General features: G+C 39.6%; 1 protein-coding gene across 4 annotated transcripts in view; it reads left to right on the forward strand.

The window, feature by feature from the left end:
* The first annotated feature begins 8,016 nt into the window (after positions 1–8,016).
* FIGN (fidgetin, microtubule severing factor) overlaps positions 8,017–23,648 on the forward strand; it is a 146,493-nt gene continuing 130,861 nt past the window's right edge. For 2 of the 4 annotated variants that reach the window (XM_058191615.1, XM_058191638.1), the window contains exons 1-3: positions 8,017–8,346; positions 8,466–8,696; positions 9,569–9,761. In XM_058191615.1, coding sequence (XP_058047598.1) covers positions 9,737–9,761 — 25 coding nt within the window. In that variant the 5' untranslated portion in view covers positions 8,017–8,346; positions 8,466–8,696; positions 9,569–9,736. Of the gene's footprint in view, positions 8,347–8,431; positions 8,697–9,568; positions 9,762–23,648 lie in introns of those variants that run through there. The other 2 variants (XM_058191629.1, XM_058191623.1) reach the window with 2 other exon arrangements.

Consider the following 23,648-nt stretch of genomic DNA (forward strand, 5'->3'; position numbering starts at 1 on the left):
AGAGAGAGAGAGAGAGAGAGAGAGGGAAGGACTGGGAGAGAGAGAGAGAGAGATGCAGGAGTGAAATTGCTGAAGACCTGAAACAGGCAAGATACCAAGAATAATAGGAACTATACTATGGATTAAACAAATAGTATGATGTATTTGAAAATAAAGAATCTCCTAGGAAAGAGCAAAACAGATAATCAGATATTTTATTCTCTCTCCTATCTGAACCTACCTAAACAAATTCTGGCAGGAGAATGCCACACAAACACCTGTTGCCATAGGCAAGATTTCCAGAGGTGATAAAAGTATTTGGCCCGCTATGTGTGTCAGTGCCATGGAGTTCATCATGCTGGTCAACCTTGTTCAATTTAGCCTGTATACTAAATGAAAGCAGCAACGTCTCAGACTCTGTCAAGACAGAGAGCGTCCATCAAACAGTCTTTGAATAAGTCTGAAATGATTTCAAAGCCCTTTATGTGATCGAACATCTGAAATCAATTTGAACATGCAATTTGACTGAATCTCCTTCAAATCAAAACATCCCCTTCAAACTTTGCACATTTCTATTATTTCCTATCGAAGTTTGTTGCAACGAGGCTGAAATCATCACTTAATTTGGAGCTCGTGGTCTGTGTCTTTGACTCCCTCCCGCTCACCTTGATAAGACCGAGCATCACTTAAAACTTCTTTAATTCTGATAATATGATGCAGTTATATCAGGTGAAGGTCAAGGACCTGAATAAATTCTTTTGTGAAGACGATTAGCAGGCCTTTGAAATGAAAAGACTCATGCATCAAATCATCTTATAAAAATAGAATTACAAATGATGAGCTTTAAAATAAATTGTAATTCTATGAAATTTATTGCAGAATGTATTGTATTGGCAATGTGCAAAATTGCTAAGTGATACCTCCCATTTAGAGAATTAGCGTAGAAAGGAATTGTGTTGAACAATTAGTTTTCCTCTACATAGTTCTTGCTTTGCTGTCCTTTGTTATATTTTACTATAAATCAGTAAGAGAGGTGTTTATAACTTACATATAAAATTAGAGGGGGAAATGGATCATGATGCAAGCTGGACCCCATTACATAATACTAACAGGCCTTATTTATTTATAAAATTTATATAGCTGCTCATTTCACTAAGAGTGATTCTGGGTAGCATACAACAGAGACCTAGACATGAACTTATTTGACTTACTTCTAAGCAAATATGCATTCAATTAGGCTGTTAAATTTATACTGTATGACACTTCTAAGATAGCCAATACTGATTTCCCTAAGTTACTCAAGTAAGGACACTGAAGTGTTGCAACTTAAAATTGACCTCTTATTTGGTGAGTTGAAGTAAGAAGTGTCATGGACGACTTCAAAGTGTAGCCAGTGCCCTGCATTAACTTTTAGATATAACAGTGTTCATTTTACGGTGGCCACATGCCTTCAATTAATGAAAAAACATTATTGCTATATTGGCAGAATTTCATTCTGACAAACAGCATGTCAGCGGAAAAGTGAACAGCTTTGAAAGATATCATACAGTGTCAGAATGATCTTAGATATGTTTAAGGTTCAATATAGGTCAACATGGTATGGAAATAGCTAATGGCCTGTAGACATGTCCTTCTACTCTTCCTGCACAGAAAAGCACATAGAGATTAGTAACCGTTAGAGCTTCTTCATATCTGTCTTTCAGGTGGATCATCTGACAGAATGAAAGTACTGTTCACACCAATAAGGTGGATCCTATGGAGGATGGAGAGGAAAGAAATGGATGCATTTTATGCCTTTACTATATGTGCAATCAATCTAGACATTAATCTATAGCAGGGCTATCAAACTCATGGCTCATGGACCAGATGCTGGCCAAGTTCATGCCCAGTTTAGTGAAGGGGAAAAAAGTCATGATACATCATGTGATGACGCCATGAAAACAACGCGGGTTTGACACCTCTGATCTATAGCAATAGCACTTAGACTTATATACCGCTTCATAGTGCTTTACAGCCCTTTCTAAGCAGTTTACAGAGTCAACATATTGCCCCCAACAATCTGGGGGATTGGAAGGATAGAACCTTGGAAGGATGGAAGCCTGAGTCAACCTTGAGCCCCATCAGGATCAAACTATTGACAGTAGCAGAATCATCCTGCAATCCTGCATTCTACCCAGTGGTGGGTTGTCCTCGGTTTGGTCGCGAACTGGTAGTAAAACTGGCGGGAGGCTCTGCCCATGTCACTATGGACGATCTGTGCATGCGCATAAGCTTCTGTGCATGCACAGAAGCGTATGCGCGCACTCCCATTGTGAACCAGTAGTAAAGGTAAGTAGAACCCACCCCTGATTCTAACCAATGTGCCACCATATAAGAGCAAAATAAACTAAATAATCTATAATAAACTGAAATGGCATCCATATAAAAAATAACATTATAATTGTAAATATAGTACATTGGTACACCATATTCAGTGGCAGAGCACTGGATTAATTGTCCAGCATAATTGATGGAGAAAAGTGCTCAGGCAGTAAGAGGCTGTGCCTGCTCTTCTCAGCCTTCTTTACCTGCTGATTTCGTCATGGCTTTAGGCTACAGTCCCCAAAATTCCCCAGTCGAGAGATCCCAGCATATGTAAAGATATTCTAAAGCATCCAGAAGTTATAGGCATAGTTGTGTAAAGTGGCTTTGATTTGCCAAGTGAAGTACCTTACAGATTCATTTGGCATGGGTAATGGTTCGAAGCAGCATCTGGAGGAGTCTCATCTATTGAAAATTTCCCAATTTGGCATGCACTAAATTAATACCATGTAATTCCCACAGGATTAAGAAAACAAAATCCATAGGTTGAATAATGCTGTAAGATTCTATACTCAGAATTCCTATACCTAAAACAACTGAATGAATGAAAAGATTCTTTGTGGGATTCTAACTCATTTCCAAATTGACATCAGGCAAAACTTCACTGAAGGCATTTCATGAAATGACAGGATTGAATGGGACTCTCTCCAGTCATCTGTCCCAATGATGAGCAAACATTATGGGATTTTCTTATATAACCATGAAGCCATCCTCCTTGATGATGACCAAAGGAGGGTCCAAAGGGGGAAGAGCTGACCTATGAAGTCTGTAGACTCTAGGCAATGAAACATTAATTCCAGCTGCTAAATTCCATCTTCCCACCAGGGATCTCTCCTAGAATGTGATTTGTACTTCAGAAATTACAACACTTGAGTTTCTAGTGGAATCAGCATGTATGTGTTCTGAGGAGTAGCAAGGCCTTAAGAACTCCTGGGTTAACTAAGATCATTATCCTTCTAGAACAGCCTTCCTATTCTAATGCTTTCTAGAAGTGCGGATCTTCATCTTCCAGAATCCCCAGAAAGCATGGGAATTGAATTCCCAACATTTTCAAAAAGGTGCTAGGTTGAGAATGACTGCCTTAGAGGCACAACAGAGCTCTCTAAAAGGCACTAAAAGTATTTAAAATCATTTAGCAGTACCAAAGCTTGAAAACCTGATTATAGCTGATAAAATTTATTTATTATTTATTATTTAATTTATTTAATCAAATTTTTATACTGCCCTATCTCCCGAAGGACTCAGGGCAGTTTACAGCCTGATAAAAACACAAGAATAAATACAAGATAAAAACAGTATTTAAAAAACTTATTGAATTAGGCCAGATTTAAAATTATAATTAAGATAATAAAAAAACCCATTTAAAAGCAAAATTTAAAATTAAAATTCTAGGCCAGTCCTGCGCAGATAAATAGATGTGTCTTAAGCTCGCGGCGAAAGGTTCGAAGGTCAGGAAGTTGGCGGAGTCCTGGGGGAAGTTCATTCCAGAGGGTGGGAGCCCACACAGTGAAGGCCCTTCCGCTGGGTGTCACCAGTCGGCACTGCCTGGCGGACAGCACCCTAAGGAGTCCCTCTCTGTGAGAGCGTACGGGTCGGTGGGAGGCAATCGGTGGCAGTAGACGGTCCCGTAAGTAACCCGGCCCTATGCCATGGAGCGCTTTAAAGACAGTAACCAATACCTTGAAGCGCACCCGAAAGGCCACAGGTAGCCAGTGCAGCCTGCGCAGGAGTGGTGTCACATGGGAGCCATGAGGGGCTCCCTCTATCACCCGCGCAGCTGCATTCTGAACTAACTGGAGCCTCCGGATGCTCTTCAAGGGGAGCTCCATGTAGAGAGCATTGCAGTAATCCAAGCGAGATGTCACGAGCACATGAGTGACCGTGCATAGGGCATCCCGGTCTAGGAAGAGGCGCAACTGGTGGACCAGGCGAACCTGGTAAAAAGCCCTCCTGGAGACGGCTGTCAAATGGTCTTCAAAAGACAGCCGTCCATCCAGGAGAACGCCCAAGTTGCGCACCCTTTCCAGGTATCCAGGCCAAAAGCCGGACTGGAACGGGTCTAGATAGACAGTTTCATCCAGGTACTGGGGTAATTGACGTGCCACCACACTCTCTACAACCTTCGCCACAAAGCGAAGTTGGAGACCGGACGATAATTACCTAAAACAGCTGGGTCCAGGGAAGGCTTCTTGAGGAGAGGTCTCACCACCGCCTCTTTCAAGGAGGCAGGAAAGACCCCCTCCAACAAGGAAGCGTTAGTAATCCCCTGGAGCCAGCCTCGTGTCACCTCTGTGTGGCCAGTACCAGCCAGGAGGGGCACGGGTCCAGTAAACATGTGGTGGCATTCAACCTCCCCAATAACCTGTCCAAAAGACATTTTCCAGAAATATATTTTCAGGCAGCATAGTCTTTTCAAGTTTAATTTTAAAAAACAATGTTTTAAAGATGATTACACAGATAGAACTGTATGGATTGTGTGTGCAATTTAAATGCACCTACTCCATAATTAAAATCTCTTTTTATAGAGTCACTGTACTAATTCTCTTCTACCTTTTTTTTCAACTCAAGATATTACATTTTATATCTAGGGAAATCAGTGCTCTGTGTAACAAATGTGGTAAACCACTTCGGGCCCAAGAACTAAAGTAACTCAGGGCATGTGTTGGGGTCTGCATGCTGGGGATTGCTGGGGCATTAGGTAGAACAAGTAAAGTTACTCCATTTTCGGTGTGCAACTTCTGATGAAGTTCACTGGACTTTCACTACTTCACATACTCAATATGCAGATGACTAACAAGAAGGTTTCAAAACATTTTCCATTGATATTATACCACCTAAGCCTACTTTAATGACCAAGTGCTGGAAAGTAGTCATTTTTAGATGGAAGGAAGCGGATAGAGCTGAACCAGGCTGTGAAGCTCTGTATACCCACTAGAAGGCTCCATAGAGATTCAGAAAAACTCTAAAAATGATTTACTGCCATCTATTGGCCTTATATATATTTGTAGTCCAGATCTGTTTGCTCTATAGGCCAAACAGATTACACTTAAATTAGAACATGATTGACTAGTTTGTGTTCAGTGTCATTCAAACAGAACCTTTCAATAATATTTTATAGTTTATACGTTTATGCTAAAAACCAAGATGAATTGGATATTATATTGAGAGGTTGCAATGAAAGTGAAGCTTCTGGAAAGGATCAAATTTATTGGCACAAAGGTAAACATCCAGACCCCTTTCAATATTACATGCATCAATGAGCTTATGCAGTAAGTGTGTGTGACGAGTCCCAAGCTGTATATCTGGGAGAAAATTTCACTGAAAATTTCAGAGAAAGGCTTCTCTTGTTTAACAAGCATTGATATAATTTGCCAGCAAGCTTATTTTATCACAAGTAGTTGAGACCAGTGCCTCTGCAGCTTGGTAACTCCAAGGGGTGTAGACTTCAGCTACCTGATCTCAGCAACAGCCATGCTGTTCCACACATCTGAAATTGCCTAGCTTGGAGAAACAATGAAGTAAGCAACCCAATGCCTCCGGAAATAACTGCAATTCCCAAGAACCTTTGTTGTCAGCCATGCTGGATGGATCGGCTGATGGGAATTAGCACTTGAAACATTTGGAAAGCAGTTATTTATCTACTGCATTAATTAATTGCTCAGATTTTTAAATCTGTCAAAGGCATTAATGTATGTATCTTTACATCTCAAAATACAGTAGATTACAGTGGCAGCTATTCGTGAGGCTATGAATCATTGCCTGCATTGCAAAGGATGTCGCATCAAATCATATTACTCTAAGAAACTTGTGGCAGAATAGTTAGTTGTTCCCAAAACATTTAATACTTAAAGCTGCTGGGAAAGTTTCCAGTTCTATGGAAGTGAACAATGTGAAGATTGTCATTCTGATGTTAACTAATATTCATCCCATGGCTCAATCTGTGGGTTAATACTTATTTATACAAGATCAGAGAATACTATTCGACTCAAAGATAGATCCCGTTTTAGACAGGAATAGTGATCCATAATAAGGGCATAATTGTCAGGTTCATACATTGTACCTGAATATTTGTTTAGTTTTGTGTTTGCAAACCATAGAAGGATGAGCATATTGTATGTACCTAGTTAATGTGGTTTTATTCAATAAGATGTTGTTAGAACAATCAGTGGCTTTTGTGATGTGCACCAACCAATAGGTAACATTGAGGTACAGCCCAAAGCTTTGGATGTTTCTGGAGATGCAAGTTCTACTAAAACAACAGGGATTTACTTCTAAACAACCCTATTGAGGAGGGCAGACTCACACCATGCACTCACATATATTTACTAAGAGGCACTTAAAACACAGAATGGGACCTGCTATTTGGTAAATGCGCTTGGGCTTCATCTTCTCACATACCGAGTTCTTCCAAGTGGTTTCATGTGCTGGAGATCTATGACATTCATCAGGGAGGTATATCTTACAGATATCTGGAAGACGAAACAATTTATTGTGGCATAAGCTTTTGTGTATCTGAATTCCTTACATGCCTGAAATGTTATCCCGAGTTACAGGTCAAATTATACATATACCAGCGCTTGGGATGGGAAATGCAAATAGTGAGATCGGAAGGGAAATGAAATACAGAGAGTAACAATTAACTATATACACCTGTAAATTAGGATAATTGGTGGATCAGATGAAATTCCTCGAAAGCGCACGCCATAATTAATGCTAATCTTTAGATGCCACCAGAGGCTTTTTTTTTCCCCCCTGCAAGGAAATCTGTAGTAAGTTCTTTAAAAACATCATTTAAAAGAGAGGCCCTCAGAGTTTCATGAGGGGGATGTAGGCATGCTCGCTCCAAAATAAAGCCGTAGTGAATTCTTTAAGACTTGGTTCTAAGGAAGAGGTCAACTTTTTTTTTTTAAAAGGTTTAGACGGGGAATAGGCTTTCTTTTTAGATAAAAAAAAATAGGGGGTCGGGTGGGATGCGTTTCGGATGGGGCCGTTAAAAAGTCCAGAAAACGAGCGGCGCGACAAGAAAATATATATATATATACAATATACATATACATGGCGCGCGCAAAGGAAACGTAGCCGAGAAAAGCAAGCGACTCGAAGGCATTTATTCACACTTCGCCACGTCCTCCCTATCGCTCGTTAGCCCACGTCCAGGTTTGCCATCCTCTTCTCCGCACCTTCCCTTACCTGGGTCGAAAGACACCCCCCTCACACACATACACACACGCGCGCACACACCCCGTCCTCCCCGTGGAAGGAGTGCAGACCGAGTGACTTTCCTCCCGCGCACACCGGCGGGCAAGTCTCAGGATCGGGCTGCCGGGCGAGCCTCTCTCGCTCTCTTTCTTTCTCTCTCTTTCTCAAGTTCGCGCCCGCTCTCTTCCTCCAGCCCCCCCACCCGCCCCCCACTCCTTGCCGTCCCGGTTCTACGGCTCCTCCCGGCCTCCCAAAGTCTCTCGAAGTGAGTCCAAGGAGAGAGCGGGGATGCGCAGAGCCGTCCGTGCTTCCGAGACGCGGTAGGGGCTGTGGAGCGAAGGCGCCGCCGCTGCCGCCGCCGCTTCTCGCAAAGGGGTGGGGGTGGGGAAGCCAGAGGCGCTCGCTTGGCTCGCCGCCGCTTGTGCTTCTCTGGCGCGGGAGGTGGGTGGGTTGGGGGGGGGATGGGACTGGGGAATATGGAGCTGCCCCGGCGGCAAGGAAGCCGCCAGAGCTCCGCGAAGTCTCTCCGTCGCTGCAGGAGCCGGAGGCGAAGCTGGGAGCGGGGATCCCGACTCCCTCAGTTGCCGGTTGCCTTCTTGGAGCCGCAGAAAGGGAGGGCGAGCTTCCTGGCTGCTCTACCATGACCTCCCGGCCACCTCCAGGCGGTGTTTGCATGTTTTCTTGCAAGCGACAGCCCCTGCCATGTAACCTGACCTGTGCAGCCAGGGGCCTTGCGCGGCGGCGGTGGCGGCGCGGAGGCAACAGCGGCAGCGCGGCCATTGAGAGCCTCTTTTGCTCCTGAATCTGGTGCGTCCCTCTGTCTCTCTCTCTCTCTCTTTTTTTTTTTTCCCCTCCCTCCAACCCCCTCCTCCTCCTCCTCCTTTTTTTTTTTTTTTTTTTTTGCAAACTGATCTTTGCCTCTTTAGTGTGAAAGTGATTTGAATTTGGCTCGGCGGCGCTCTGCGCAGGCGTTCAGCTGCTGGCATGGTGGCTCTTTGCAAAGCAGCTGTTTTGGGTTTGAAATTCCAACATGGCAGAGGCTGCAGTCAGTCTTCCCTTCAAAAACTTGGAATGATTTCAAATCGGAGGCGTCTTCGCTTAACCCGAGCCCCAATTCATCAGCGCGCCGTAAGAATCGATTGTGCCCGACCCTCCAGGTAAGCTCTTCTCTGACTCGTTTCCCCTTTCTCTCCCTCCTTCTTTTCCTCCGCCCGTTCTCTTTAAAATTTTTTAATACAAATTTAGATGTATCCCGAGCGGGCGCGCGGACGCTCTAAATTCCCCCAGCTTTTATAATCAAAAATGTGTGCTTTTAGATATAGATATATAGACCGCAAATCACCAAGTCTGGGTTTATTCTCTCGTCTGCTCCTTCTCCCCCCCCCCTTGTTTTAAAGCGCGATGTGGAAAGTAAAGCGATACAATCGCAGCGTAGGGCTTTCCCCTGATCGTTGCTAACAATAGTGCGGAGAGAGAGAGAGTAAGAATTCGGGATTGAGAGATTGATTGCGCTCCCCTCCTAATTAAGCCACTTTCACTTAAAGGGCTGGGTGGGGGGGCGCCTCTATTTATTTTTCAAGTTCTAGGCGAAGCGGTTACGTGTGGCGGCTTTAAGTGCAATTTGGAGGAACTAACTTTTAAGCAAATCCGTGCAAATAAGGATGGGGAAAGTAAGTTAAGGGTGAGGGGTGTATGTGAATGTATCTGAGAAGCTGATGCAGAAAAATTTAAGCACCTCATCATTGGGGGGGGGCAGGCACGGTGGGCGTATTGTTGGCTTGGAACTGAGAGGAAGATGTATAATTTACTGGTATATACAACCCACTGATCCTATTACTATCTTCCCTGGAGCTCTTGTTAGTTTCAATGGGAGTGAGTGAAATTGACATGGACTTGTATTGCTGGTCATGTGCTCTCTCTCTCTCTCTCTCTCTGTCTCTCTCTCTCCCCCCCACCTTTCTTTCTTCTCCTCTGATCTGAGATTCCCTTTTTGTTGATGTTGCTTTCCCTCTTAATTATATGCATGTAGGTTAAATGAATACCTGACGAAAAGGCCCACATTTCAAGACAGTGACATTTGATAGCGGAGAGGAAAAAGTGGCATTCATGAAAAGCAACCTTTGGAATTCCTGCTTGTGAGAAGAAGGAGAGGAGGAAAAAAAATTCCAATTCAGCTTTTTTGTGCTGCCAGCAAGAAATGATCAGTAGCACCAGTGTTTATGGTAGGTCTGTTTGGGAATCTCGTTTACTTTTGTTGTTGTTGTTGTACTACGGACAGTGTTCCTTTTGTTTTTAAAAGAGCATGATGAACATTTCAGAGGACTTTGCATGTCGCTGAAGATCCCTGTAACAAGGTTAACGATAAAGCTTTAGGTATATAAATAAGATGTGTGTGGATATGTGGGTGTGCACTGCCTTATTTTATTTCTAATTTTCTGCTTTGAACAGACTGTTACTTTTGTTCTGTCGTAAAGCTAAAGTTGCATGTTACTAGCAGGGCACCATGTACACTCAAATAGGATGTAAATTAGTCAACTTGCTCACTGTAAAAGGAGGAGGGAGGAGAGACCACGCACACAGCTAAGCCTTCCTATACCGCTATGGTTTTCTGTTTATTTTTCGAGTGTAGTTATTATTTTTTCAATTGAGGTCTCCCCCTTTCCATTTTTTTTCCACTGGGTTTTAGATGAGGATAATAAAATCCTTTCTAGGGGTCTTCTAATAAATGCCTCTGTTTCCTGCAAACACCCCCTCTTCAGTCTTCCAGTTTAATAATGGCCTGTATATTTTCTATCCTGTTTTCCATCTGCCGGCTTGTCATTGCTGTGCTGTGCAAATGGAACAACCATCAGATATTATAGGAGACTTGAACAATTATTATAAGAGGAGATATTGTATTTTTTTTAAAGGATCATGGTAAGCATGCCTGATGAAACAGGGAGAATTGGAATATACCTGTCCAGTGCAGTGTACACAAGGCCATTGGTAGAAGCCCAGGAAACCGTATCAGCAGATTAGTATTTTGTTTATAAGTTTGGGAATTTGTGCCAAGGGGGAAAGGCCAAGAATGTATCTGCTTTTAAATTAGAAACAAATAAGGATTAGGTAGAAACTCATGGGCATCAGTCGGGCTGTTGGCTGGAGCATGGACAGAGTTGGCCATTGATTTTTCATAGCGGCACAACCCTGAGCTCTGCATTCAGTACAGAAGTAGTTGCCCAGTCGGCCGTGCCTGTAAGCGGATGATGGTTTATGTATATTTCCAATAGAGTAAAACAGAACTACTATCACAATGGGAAGTATCATCTATCTATCTATCTATCTATCTATCTATCTATCTATCTATCTATCTATCTATCTATCTATCTATCTATCTATCCATCCATCTATCTATCTATCATCTATCTATAATTTGGAACTTGTTGACTTTGAGATGATCAATACAGCAGGGTTTATTTTAGATGCAAATAATCAACCCTGACTCATTTTAAATGGGAGGGGAGTGAGAGAGGGAAAAGCAAAAAGACACAGCTTTCTCTCTCTCTCTCTCTCTCTCTCTCTCATACACCCCCCCCCTTTCCTAGAGCTGTTGGAGAGAATGTGATTGCCAGATGGGAGATTTCCCTCTGTGATGTTAAAGCTGTAATATATATTCACAGCAGATTGGACCTGCTGCTTGTGATGAGGGTATTACATTTATAAATTTTAAATCGGGAATTGGATAGTATGCTGAGAGCTGAAATTGGATGGGGTGAATCGTTGCCACTGTTTAAATTCAGTTCCTGGAGAAGGAGGATGAGGAAGATGATTCTAACAGTAGTAATAGGTAGTAATCATGCCTGGGCTCCCTAGTTTTGAATATATTGTATGGCACATGTGTACTTCCTCCCCCCCACCCCTCCATGTACATGCTTTTCACTCCATCCACATCCCTGCTTCTCAGTTTTCTAGTAGAGTAGTTTAACTTGAAGAGTGGTTGAGAAATTGCATCCGTCCTGGGAGATGTGTGTGTGTGTGTGTGTGTAAAGAAGAGAGCTCCACGAGAGCTAACAAATGTAATCTCTTCTGCATCTCGATTATAAGGACTCAAACAAATGTGTGGCGGGTGATCATTGTCTGCAGATGTGCCTCCTGCTTATTTTTGTTTTGTGGAGGGTGGGGGCCTGTCAGAGGCAAAACATCCAGAATCGAGAGCCAGTCACACTCCAGCAATTCTGCTGGTGCAAATTAAAAGTGTGTTCTGGTCAGGAAATGAAAGCTACTGTGTCTCTTTTGAACAAGTCGTTTATCAAGGAGAACATCTATCAAACAGCCACTTGTCACAATATATTGTGGGGGGAAAAAAGTTGGGAAAGCTGCCTTAAAATGTTCCCCTTTTTTTGGCTTTAAAAAAAAATGTATCCAAGTGCAGGAAAAGCCGTAGTAAAACGAATCTTTTTCCCCCTTAAAAAACAACTAGCACATCCTCTTCTTACAGTTGTGATATTGAGCTTCTTCAGATAAAGATGCATCTACGATCCCTTGTTATATTTTTAGAGTAAAAAATTATTGCATCTGTTATTTTAATTCGTTAATGGCCCAGTTTTTTTTCTATTGTTTTTAATAACATCAGTAATCATCTTTAAGGTGCTTTCCAGGTGGGGATGGCAAGGTTTAGATTGAAGATTTCTGACTTCTGATGAATCTTCTCTGGTCAGTTGAGTTTGCCAGGAAATGTTGTCACTGCTTTGTACCAAATCAGACAGCCTGTTAAAGACACCTTTGTATAGTATCTCATTGACAAATGCACAAGGGAATTCTTACTATAGGTAGGAAGCTTCATTACAGGTTATTCAGATCAGGAATCCCTTTGTTATTGTTTTAACTCTGGACATAACATTATTTTTTAAAACTATATGGGAAGTGAACTTTCAGAAAAGTTGCTGGTTTTCTTTGCAAGATCAAACAACAAAAAATCTGTTGAAAAGTTCCTTGAAATAGATTTATTCTGGAGACTTTTTTTGGTAACTGTGAAATAAGGACTGTTGTAATCTCCATTGTTGAATTGTACAAACTCTAATAGGAAGTTTCCATATTGATATTTATTAGTGAATCATGTCTGCTTTAAAGGCAGTGCGGTAGGAAAATTTATTGTATGATCTTTCATGACAAAAAGTGACTGCTGTGTAATCTTATGTGGACAGTCATCACTCCTCCCCCTTCTCCACCCTCCACCAAAGCGATTATATGACAATAGAGCTCTATTGGAATAAGAGTGGGATTTGTATCAGTTTTACAGCAGACAAATTGGTGTTTACTTCTGGATAATAAGCAATGGCTTCAGGACTGTTCAGGCAGACCTAGCAGGACATAAAAACGGTAGCTGTGAACCCTCAGATCAATACAACCAAGGAACTTTTCTCCAAGTTCTTTCAAACAGCAGACATTTGGTATGGACGCTCAATTTATGACAGGGTATATATTCTATGAACTTCATGGAGAAGGTTATCTTTATGCTCAGATGCTGACTTTTAGATGTAGCCCTACTGTTTGGAAGTATCTTCTTCCACCCACTCACACGTGTAACAATGCAGATTCTAGACAGCCCAACTTGAACTTAAAAGAAGCAGTTAATGCTTGCGTCTAAAACATGTTGGGGAAGGGGGTGTGGGATTGAGGGATGGGGGGAAATAGGGAGGCTGCGGCAAGTATTTATATCTGCCTTTACAATAATGCTTTCGGAGGCTGGTGGTTCCAATTCATGTGTAGCTGTCAATTAGTTAGCTCTGTGTGTGCATGCAAGGAGTTTCTCCATGTAATGACTGATCTTCCTGCAGTCTTAATCATCCATTAATCAGCTAATCTGCTTGTTTAGGAGCCATTTTAATGATACAAAACCAGCATGATAGCTGTACGTAGGAAACTCTCTTGCAAGTTGTTTTTAATCCATTTGTCTAATCTAGTGTTACTAGATCAGATAAATATGTTGCTTTGCCTTCAATTAATAATGCAATTAAAATGCATCCTTATTACAAAACAACAAGACCTGAAAACAAACAAAAGACAACATTTTCTTTGCGTTTAAGTATCTTCAAAATTGCAGTAGATTTATTGACATGGTTTTTTTTAATTAACTGGAATTTCATAATGATTTTAATGGGAGAAAATGTGTTATCTGGGCGTTTTGTGAAGTAATGGAGCATTTTTGCTGTCAATAGGCACAACGAACCATTTCATCGGGCACCAGCGTACTTGCTAGCGATCCCCCATCATTAATGAGCAAAGCAATAGAAACAAATAATAACATTTAATTTGGAATAGCTAGCTTTCTCTTTCTTTTTCCCTTTCCTCCTCTTTTGTGAACCAGAAGCTGCACAAATCAGTGGAAGTTAGTAATAGTAGACTAACTTTGAATCTATTGATTGCTCTTCAGTTAATATTTCCTTTATTCTGAAAGAAAGCAAAATAGTAATTTGTATGTAGTTATTAAGACCAATTGCCTTTTAAAAGGCTAAAGGAGGTCTATCAAATATTTTTCCCCCTTACCAATTAATAATTATGCTCTGATAATCAAATATTTTAGCCATGATAGTGGTATCTTTCCTGGAAGTAAGCCTGCCTGGATTCAGTGTAATTTAATTTGTTATTGAATATATGAGATGTTTTTCCTTTTTTTAATGCTATATTTTCTTTCCTTTTTTGAGCTGTAAAAACACTTTGTACAATTACTATTGTTAAGTTTTATGTTATTTTTGTGGTGAAGTGCGATTCTGTGTTTCTCTTGCAATAAATCTTATATGGAATATAGTTTCTTGGATTTTTTAGATCCAAGAAGAGAGAACTCTGCATTTAATTAAGAGTGCAGTGTTCTATCTGTGTAGTCTAGAAATCAGTTTATTTTAGTTAAACGGAGTTTAGTCCTAAAATATTGGATTAGCATCATTAAAAAGAATAAAAGCCCTAAAGATAGAAACAGTTTATACATAATAAACTCCATTCTAGTTTATAGATTTCCATATACAGTATCATTAGGCTATATACATTAAAAGGTGTGTATATTTATGTAAATACATGTACCTGGTGACAATGCTCAGATCACAATTTCTGCATAAGAACTGAATTATGTGCCTTCATGTTACTACTAAATATAAACACACACCTAATTTGTTTCTCACAAATAAAGAGAGGGAGGAAAAGGAAGGATAAAACTTGACTCTATTACCCGAGGCAAATGCGTAATAGGTATATTATTCCATGCAGGGGATATTGTAGTCTTTCATGACCACAAAGCTTAAACTAAATTAAAAACCTAGTCTAAATTAAAACCTGGAGCTATCAGTCTAGCAGAAGAAGTGAACAATTCTAGAGTACAGTGGTAAAAGTCTAAATACCTGTTGATTTAATCAAGGAGTGTAAAAAATCTTCCACCAAAGTTTGGTTTCTCCAGTAAAATACGAATAGATATTTGTAGGAAATACAACAGCACAACTGCAAAAACAGCACCGGCATAGCAGTTCTTCTTGTTATAATGTGAGCCAAATTTCTCTGCCTCATCACAACAGCCTTCTTTTGCAGGACTTTTGGCAACAAGGTATTTTGGGTTACAGTTTGCTCCAGCAATACCAATCCAGCCATACGTTGCATGTTTTCTTTTGAGGATAAATTGTATTTAAAGTGGAAACTTTGAAATGCAGGAATAATAATAGTGTTTTGTATCTTTTGCGGAAAGTAGTTTCCAGTACAGGACTTCTCAAATAATCAGTCACTGCTGTTTATCATTCCTTTTATTAAATAATCAGGTCACATGCGTAGCTTTACTGAAGCTAATGCAGCCCATTCAGATGCCATGGTAGAGAGATTCATATAATCTGAATCCAGTATTGTAAAAGTGTTCTTACAAAAGGACACAATACATTTCCCTCAGCAGAGAAATGACTTATTGGTCATAGAGTATCTCTTGTGTGGTCTTAGGACGGTCTATTACTTCAGTGAGTTTGTGTGTATAAACGAGCACATGACAGGACTTCCTTCAGTGATTTATCTGAAGTAGTCTATCTGTGTTTGTCTACCCACGGTCCAAATTGCAGATTGAGCAATGGCTTGTTTGAACAATATAATTTAGTTTCTTATATACTTCGATCAGTTTATGTTTAACTGTTTGTAGTAGCATGTTTGCTGAAACTGTTTTCAAAGATGCTAGATTAGGGTTATTTTTCTATTAAATATTATGCAGTACTAAGCAGCGTTTTTCCTGTTCCTGTATTTTTGTGCATGATGAACATTTTTTTAAAAGAAGTATTTAATTTAGACTTTAAAGATGAAGCCTCCATTTTCTCGATATGGTTAAATCAAAATAATTTCATTATCTTTAAAACAGCTAACCTTGTCCAAGCTTGCAACCCGTATAGGCTCATGACAAGTGTGAGCCTATGCGCGTTGTCCAAGCATCTTTTTGCTTTGCTTTAATGAAACTTAAGATAAAAATGATTCAGTAACGATTCAATTCAGAATTTCACATTTCTGTAGGTTGCTTTTGTTATTTGAAATTGTTTTGGAACAATCTGAAAGAATCTTTAAAGCCAGCTGGAAGTACAGGTACAAGGCTGCGGTTATCTGAAAATTTGCTTACTTGAGGGCACAGGCTGTTGAGTTTAGTGATTGCATTTTTGGAAAAATTGGTCTAGAAACAGACTGCTGCAGACCTTATTTTTTTCTACCAACACTGACACCTGTGAATCCTTTTGTGTACTCTACCGTGCAATCACGCGTATGCTTATTGATGTGAAGAAAGTGTAGTGCTGTACCTATTTTCTGGCCATTATTTCGTTTCTCTTTTCCCCATCCCAGTTCTCACCAATGGAATTGCCTTTTGCTACAGAGAAACTCATAAAGTTGGTGCTGCAGAAATAAGGTTTGCTCTCTGAAATATTATTGTGATAGTTGAAGTGAATTAAATATCAAGCAACCTTTTTGAGGGATAACTCAGGCACCCAGGAAATAATCTGAACACATTGGAAGGGATGCCATTTATTTTCAAAAGAAATTTCTGCCTTCCGACAAGAAAGGCTTCATGGAGGAGAGAGATATCAAAAGAGGCAACCTGGTTCTTTCATGTGTTTGAGCACTCGGGTACTTACAGGATTGTTTCTAAGAAGGGAGAAGAAATGATCCTAGTTTAAATGTCTTCTTGTTGGCATTTGCGAGTCTCATTCTATATAAAGAGCTTTAGAAACAAACTTTCCTTGACATTGGGCTTAATGGATGGATATACTTCTACCATATGCACCTGCAACAGCCTAAGTGAGATACTTACCAAGTAGCTAAAAGAAATAAATCAGTTTCCCATAATAGCAGAGAGAGAATGCATGCAAAGAAGGTTTTTATAATCCACTACTCCTCTGCAGGCATTATTATATCTGTCCAAAACAAATACAATATTTTTTCTTTGTCCTGGGTTTATTCAGCAACAAGCCCTATTGTTTTTGGTGGAGTAATAGTGGATTTGGTTCACAAAAGTTGCTATCCTGTGTCTGATTAAACCTCAAGAAATCCTACAGAATTCAGGTAGGAGCAGCTTTTGAGAAAGCATGTATTTGAAGAACGGTCCACCTAATTCTTTGGCCTCCCCCTCTCGTTGAGCAGCAAGAATGGTACCGAAATCCAGCATGAAAATCTTTACAGATTAATTTTTCAAACACGTTTCCTACCTCTTAGAAACTTGCTTTCTTTCCCTGGCAAGTCAATTTTAAAGATTCAGCAGCAGAGCCAGAAGAAAACAGGGCAATGGTATGGGGACATAATATTCCTGTTATAGGGAGAAAAGACCAAGTGACACAGTGCTGTAGTTCAGTTAAAAGCCAGCTAGAAAATCTGTGGATTAGGAAATTAGTCATAAAAGGTGGTGTGTTTAACAAGGCAGTGCATAAATATGGACATTACATTGGAAATATTTTGTACTTTCCCACCAAAGAGTTTGTGGATAATTTTCTTCAGAAGAATGACGATTTAGTGAATTTAGTGAAGATTTAAACCTGCCTTGCCACCAACATAATAACCTCTTTGCTTTAGCCCAGGTGGTAATTTATCATACTATAGGAATTACCCTGGAATAAGTGAACTGAACATAGAAGAGGAAATCTAAATTTGAAGCAATGGATGAAGAAATGAAATAACAAGAAGCATCATGGAGTCTTTTGTTTAACCCTGTTATTTTGAATTCTTAATAATGATATTCCATATTCTGGTATGTGCAAGGTATGATGCTAAGTAAACTACTCCTTTTGTGGTTTATGCTGTTGTTGTTACTGTTTCTTCACTTCTCCTGAATTCCTTTGCTGTCATATGGCTTAGATTTAACTGGCTCATTATCTCATAAGTATAAAAGGAAGCCATAGAAATGAAAGTACTTGTCAGTGATGTTGTTTTAAGATGAAACTGTTTTCGATGAGCTGGGCCTTTTTCTGTGTGCTATTTATGTTGACCACATTTCCTTAAAGGATAGTCTGACTTTGTTGGATAAGTATGGCTTAGAGACAAGTTTGTATTACTACATGTACTATACTAAAATATATTGTGCAATGCAGCATTTCTAAAGGCCGGGCTATTTTCAATGGCGAAAGGGAATTTTGCAAGGCTTTAGCTAATTTTCTTGAATGGATTCTAGTAAAATGAATGAACAGTCAGCTGCCTCCAACATTGAATGAGTGGACTTGGTCTCATTTCTCCCCCCCCCATCCCCCAAATGTTTCTCTGGGCTTCTCTAGTTCTAAGAAATCTGCTTGGTAGCTCATGCCTTTCCATCAGACAGACATAGTGGGAAGCAGTTCTATTTCTAGAATTCTTTCTAGACCTTTGCCTTTGATTTGTTCATGGCATACACTCCTGTTGAAATATTATCCCCCCCCTCCCCCAAAGATGACATTATTTCTCTTTTAGGTATAAAAACATCGCTATTGAAACTATTGTTTCTTTAAAAAAGCTGCTGTTCTTCTAAAGAATCCAGATGGGGAGTGGCCTAAAGTTGCTGAATGAGGATTTCAGTGGAAACTCACACAGTCTTAGTCCATACTCCATTGACTCACATGGAGCACTGGATTAGAGTACAGTAACTCCCCCCCCCACATATCTTTCCTGTCCCAACTAGCAGCAGGTCTGTGAGTAGACAGCATGCTCCTCTATTCATAGGAGAGGGGTTCTATAGGCTGCTGTTAGTGACTGAATGCTTCAGTGTTGATACCCATGTTTCCCCAAAAATAAGACCCTGTCTTATATTTTTTTTATCCCTGAAATAAGCCTTATTGCCATGCACTCCAAAACCCCTTTGGGCTTATTATCAGGGCATGTCTTATTTTGGGGGAAACAGGGTACTTGCTTCATGCTTTTATTCTGGAAGGAAGAAATGGACTGTATTAAATCACTATTTGCACAGATGTTTAAAGGACTTTAGTCTGGACAGGTTCAGGCTAAATGTCTGTACAGTGGATCAGAAGAAGGGAAGGATTGGGTTATCTTTGAAAATGCTTTGTATCTTCATTTTTTTTTTCCTGGGAGCTTTAAGCTTGTCTATTTCTGTGTATCCCTTTGTCATGCTCAGCGATATAAGCCTACAATAAATTGAAACCATCATGGGCTCCTATTGTCCATTTCTGCCTATTTTTAAGGAGTATGCACAGTGAATAGAGCCATCATTCTGAGGACATTTTGGTTCTGCATTTATGAGACTCAATAAGAGATTCCATAAACTTAGGTCAGTGGAAGTTGAAATCCAGGGAGGGACCAGTAGGTGTATGTTTGTAGTTTTGCAACTTTTCCTATCTTCTGCATCTCTCCTGCCCCCCTCAAATAAAATTAGGGGAGCTGGCTTTGTCAAGAGTATCTAGTATATAAATGGAATAAATTTAAAAAGTAATGAAGAACCTCTGAATCAGCAATGTAGGTGCTTCTCAGACTAGAGCAATTATTTGGCTTCTGCCTTTTTGCTAGTTTATAAACATGGGCCTGATAATTTCCAATTATTTGCAAATTTGGCATCTTAACGTTTTAAATACATAGCGGTAATAATAATATAACCATATAAACAGCAGCAAAAAAAAATGCTATTGAAGTAAAAAACCTGCACTGATATTTTGTAGGGTCTACAAACAGGAACAGTAGAATTATTTTCTTCTTTGAGGGAAATGCTTTGTAGTTTGCAAATATTTAATGGTAAATTAAATGCATGTGCAAGTATTAAATTAAATGCATGTGCAAGTATCGACATATTATTTTCCTTGCAGTTCTAAACACTTCAAAATGTGATTCCTTAATTTGTCTGTTAAATTTACAAATAAGAAACCTTAGCGATTGCAAAGTTGTGTCCCAACTATACTATAATATACACTTGTATTTTGTAAGCTATGAGCTAAGCTACTGTCTTATTTCCACTTGTCTGGGAGTTGGTGTCTGGGAGTTAGTCCAGCATTTTGCAATATCACTTAATGCCCTCTCCATGTATCTTTATTTCTTAGTAACATTTGCTGGAATTCATTGGGATTTATTTTAGAGCAGGACTCCTACATTTGCAGCCTCAGATGGAAAAACTGGACGGTCTTTTTCTTTGCTGATTTAACGTGCATAAAAAGTGTCCCTTGCAATGCGCAGCTGAACTGGGAAGAAAAGAAAACTGCCCAGATTTCAAAGCAGGTGGGGCCTGAGTTGCTTCTTTTAACTGAATAGGATATATTACAGAAGATGACTTTTTCCTCCTTTACGACTCTGGCTCCATGATGAGAAAAAGAAAAATTAAGCCTGGATAAATTTAAGGCAGAGGTGTTTTCCTCTTTATCTCAGAAAGCAGAGTATGCTCTGACAATTGGGCTGCTTCTTATAATGTTGCTTTGCTCTCTGAAACTTCCTTTTTCAAATGGGCCTGACATTAAGTTTTGCTGAATCTGTGCATCGCAGCACAAATTCAACTAGGGGAAAAACGAATTAGCTTAGAAAAAGGAATACAACAATTATTTTTAACCATATACTAAACATAATATAATAACCTCATCTTAACAGTGCAGTTAAACATGTGATGAGGTGAAATGGTTAAGCTTTCCCCCCTGTTTTTTGTTTTAAATGAAAACAATGTTTTTTATATATATAATGGTTTCAAATGTACAGTGTCCCATGAGGAAAAATAAAATCATTGCCCAATTTGGGATAATACATATGAGTACATGCGTGTAATCATGCTATGTTAAGTAGTCAGATTTGTGGAGGGCAAAGCTAACATAAGGGTAGCCATATGGGAACCGAGTCTAATTTCTGGTTTACTTTTTAATTATCTTTACAAACATTTAAACAGAGAAAATGTGTTACAGTTGTATAAATATTTCTTGATTGTTATTAAAGCAATAATCATTTTGCCAAATCTGACAGGGCATTAGGAGTTTGGGGGCATTTCTTCCTCAATGGAAAGTAGAACTTCTTTGGTTTTAAGGGAAAATCATAAATAATAACTTGAAAATATTTTTTTTCTTTTCTATTTATACCAGAATTCCCCCATCGGGATGTGTTAGGCTACAGTTCCTTAGGCGGCGCATGGATAGTAGTGTTTATAGTACCACAGATCTGGAGAGTGCTTATAGTAGGAATGTTGATTTGAGCAAAAATGTTTTTTAAACATCTTCTTATACTACGCTAGTGATGCAGAAGGTATGTGAGTGATTAACAAGTCAGGCTAAGATTATGGAACTCCAGCTTGAACACTGGTTTCCTTATTTCATTGTTTTAGGCTTAGTCTGGCCTACTCGCTCTCTCTAACTAACCTATTTCAGAGTGTTGTTGTGAAGATAAGATGAGGTGATAATATGAATATGCCTTTGGGAGTATAGCTGTAGCTGGTTCATGTGGTTTAGTAACTTTTGTGACTTGATTATTATAATTCGTATGTAATTGTAAGTTTATATGCAGAGGTTTAGAGTTATCATGTGCTGGCTATTGATTTTAAGGCTGATTTGCTGAGTCCTTGGAGAGCGGGTTGGTTATGTGAGACGCTTCAGCATGTGAACTCCTCGCTCGCTGTGGCAGACATATGCAGCCTCCAGTATAAAACCGTTCGGCTTCAGGCACAGATTGGAAGATGTAATATAGTATGTGTAGCAGTATGGTGGGATCTGGACTTCTATATATTTGCTGCATGTGGGATTAAATCTTTAAGGATACAGTGAGGCAACACACATAGGTTTTCAAGCAGTTTTTAAACTACTACTATGTAATAAATGGGCATTTCAATCTGTTTTGTTTTATTATCTTACTGACATTTGCACTAAAATGTAGCATATTTGAAATAAGAAATCACAAGCAACAAAAACAAAGCTATGGGCCAGTTGCTTCTTTTTAAATTTAATACGGGGAGGAGGTTTATTATACACTGATGTGACCAAAGCACCTAAAAATTATTCCTTTTAAAGAAAATGTCAGAATCAATCTAGCCTTACCAAATCCTAGAATATTGTATACATTATATAGTGTCCTGGTATATAATGGAGCTGAGTTTATTTATACTATAGCTTTTTTTAAAATGACTCCTGAAAAAATTAAGTTTTTTTTAATTGCTAGGATTATTCATACTCATCCTTATAATTCATTCCTGTTTATGTTAATATAAAATGTTCCTGGAGATGTGGGATGTCCTGAAAAATACAGTGTACAGTATTCAACCCTTCATCTTTCTATTTTGTTTCCTCCACATTCTTCTAGATTTAATAAATGGCATGAATTATTTGTGATTTTTGTTCATACAGTGTACAAATTCATCCAATATACTATAGCTGTACAGGCAGTCCTCGATTTACAATAGTTGATCTAGTGATTGAAGTTACAACAACAGTGAAAAAAGTGACTTATGACAGTTTTTCATACTTATGACCATTGCGGCATCCCCATGGTCACATGAACAAAAGTTAGATGCCTGGCAACTGACTCAGGCTTGCAGTGTCCTGTGTTCATGTGATCACCTTTTGACAGCTTTCTGACAAGCAATTGGGAAACCAGATTCACTTAACAACTGTGCTACTAACTTAACAATTGTGGTGATTCACTTAATAAGTGTGGCAATAAAGACACAACTCACTTAACAACTGTTTTGTCATTAGCAACAAAAATGTTGGGCTCAATTATGGTTATAAGTCGAGGCCTACCTGTTCAAATTGTTGCTTGACCACTTGACCAGGTGTTTCTTTGGAACATTGGTTGTACCTAGAATGCATACTGAGAGACGGCATTTCTTTGGCTTTCAGAAGTTCTGTTAAATGTCATATAACCATAAAATTGATTTCAATTGATTCTCATTTTAATTTTGCTATACGCTTTGTACTTTGGTATGCTTTATACCAGGGCTCTCCAACCTTGGCAACTTTAAGCCTAGCGGACTTCAACTCCCAGAATTCCCCAGCCAGCAATTCTGGGAGTTAAAGTCCGCCAGGCTTAAAATTGCCAAGGTTGGAGACCCCTGCTTTATACAGTACAAGTTGTCCTTGACTTATGACCATTTGTTTAACAATGGTTCAAAGTTACAACAGCTTTGAAGGAAGTTATTTAGACCCGTCCTCAGAATTATGACTGTTGCTCAACTCCACAATCGTGTGATTACAATTTGGGTGCTTGGCAACCAGCTCGTATTTATTGATTACAGCATCTTGCAGTCATGTGATGACAATTTGCGACCTTCCCAGCCTGCTTTCAACAAGCAAATTCCATCGGGGAAGCCGGATTCTCTTAACGACTACGTGATTGGGGAGATATTTTACCCAAACTTAAAATGGAACTGCTCTCCCCCCAGATGTTGTCTTACAAATGACCCTAGAATTGCTCAGCCTCGGGGAGGGGGCAGATTGAAGTCTCAGATGTTTTTTTAAGGGAACATTATTGGATTTTCTTCAATAGAGCCACAACTGATTTAAATGAGTTCTTCACAATTGGGTCTTTTAATTTTCTAGTTTACAGGTAGTCCTTATAACCAAATTGGGACCAGAATTACATCATAGTTGATGTGGTCATAAAGCCAATCATCATGTGACTGGATCTGATTTTACAATCCTTTGTACCATGGTCATTAAGCGAATCACATAGTTGTTAAATGATTCTCTGCTGGACCATGT

This window comes from Ahaetulla prasina, chromosome 1 (assembly GCF_028640845.1).
Source record: "Ahaetulla prasina isolate Xishuangbanna chromosome 1, ASM2864084v1, whole genome shotgun sequence".
Lineage (NCBI taxonomy): Eukaryota > Metazoa > Chordata > Lepidosauria > Squamata > Colubridae > Ahaetulla > Ahaetulla prasina.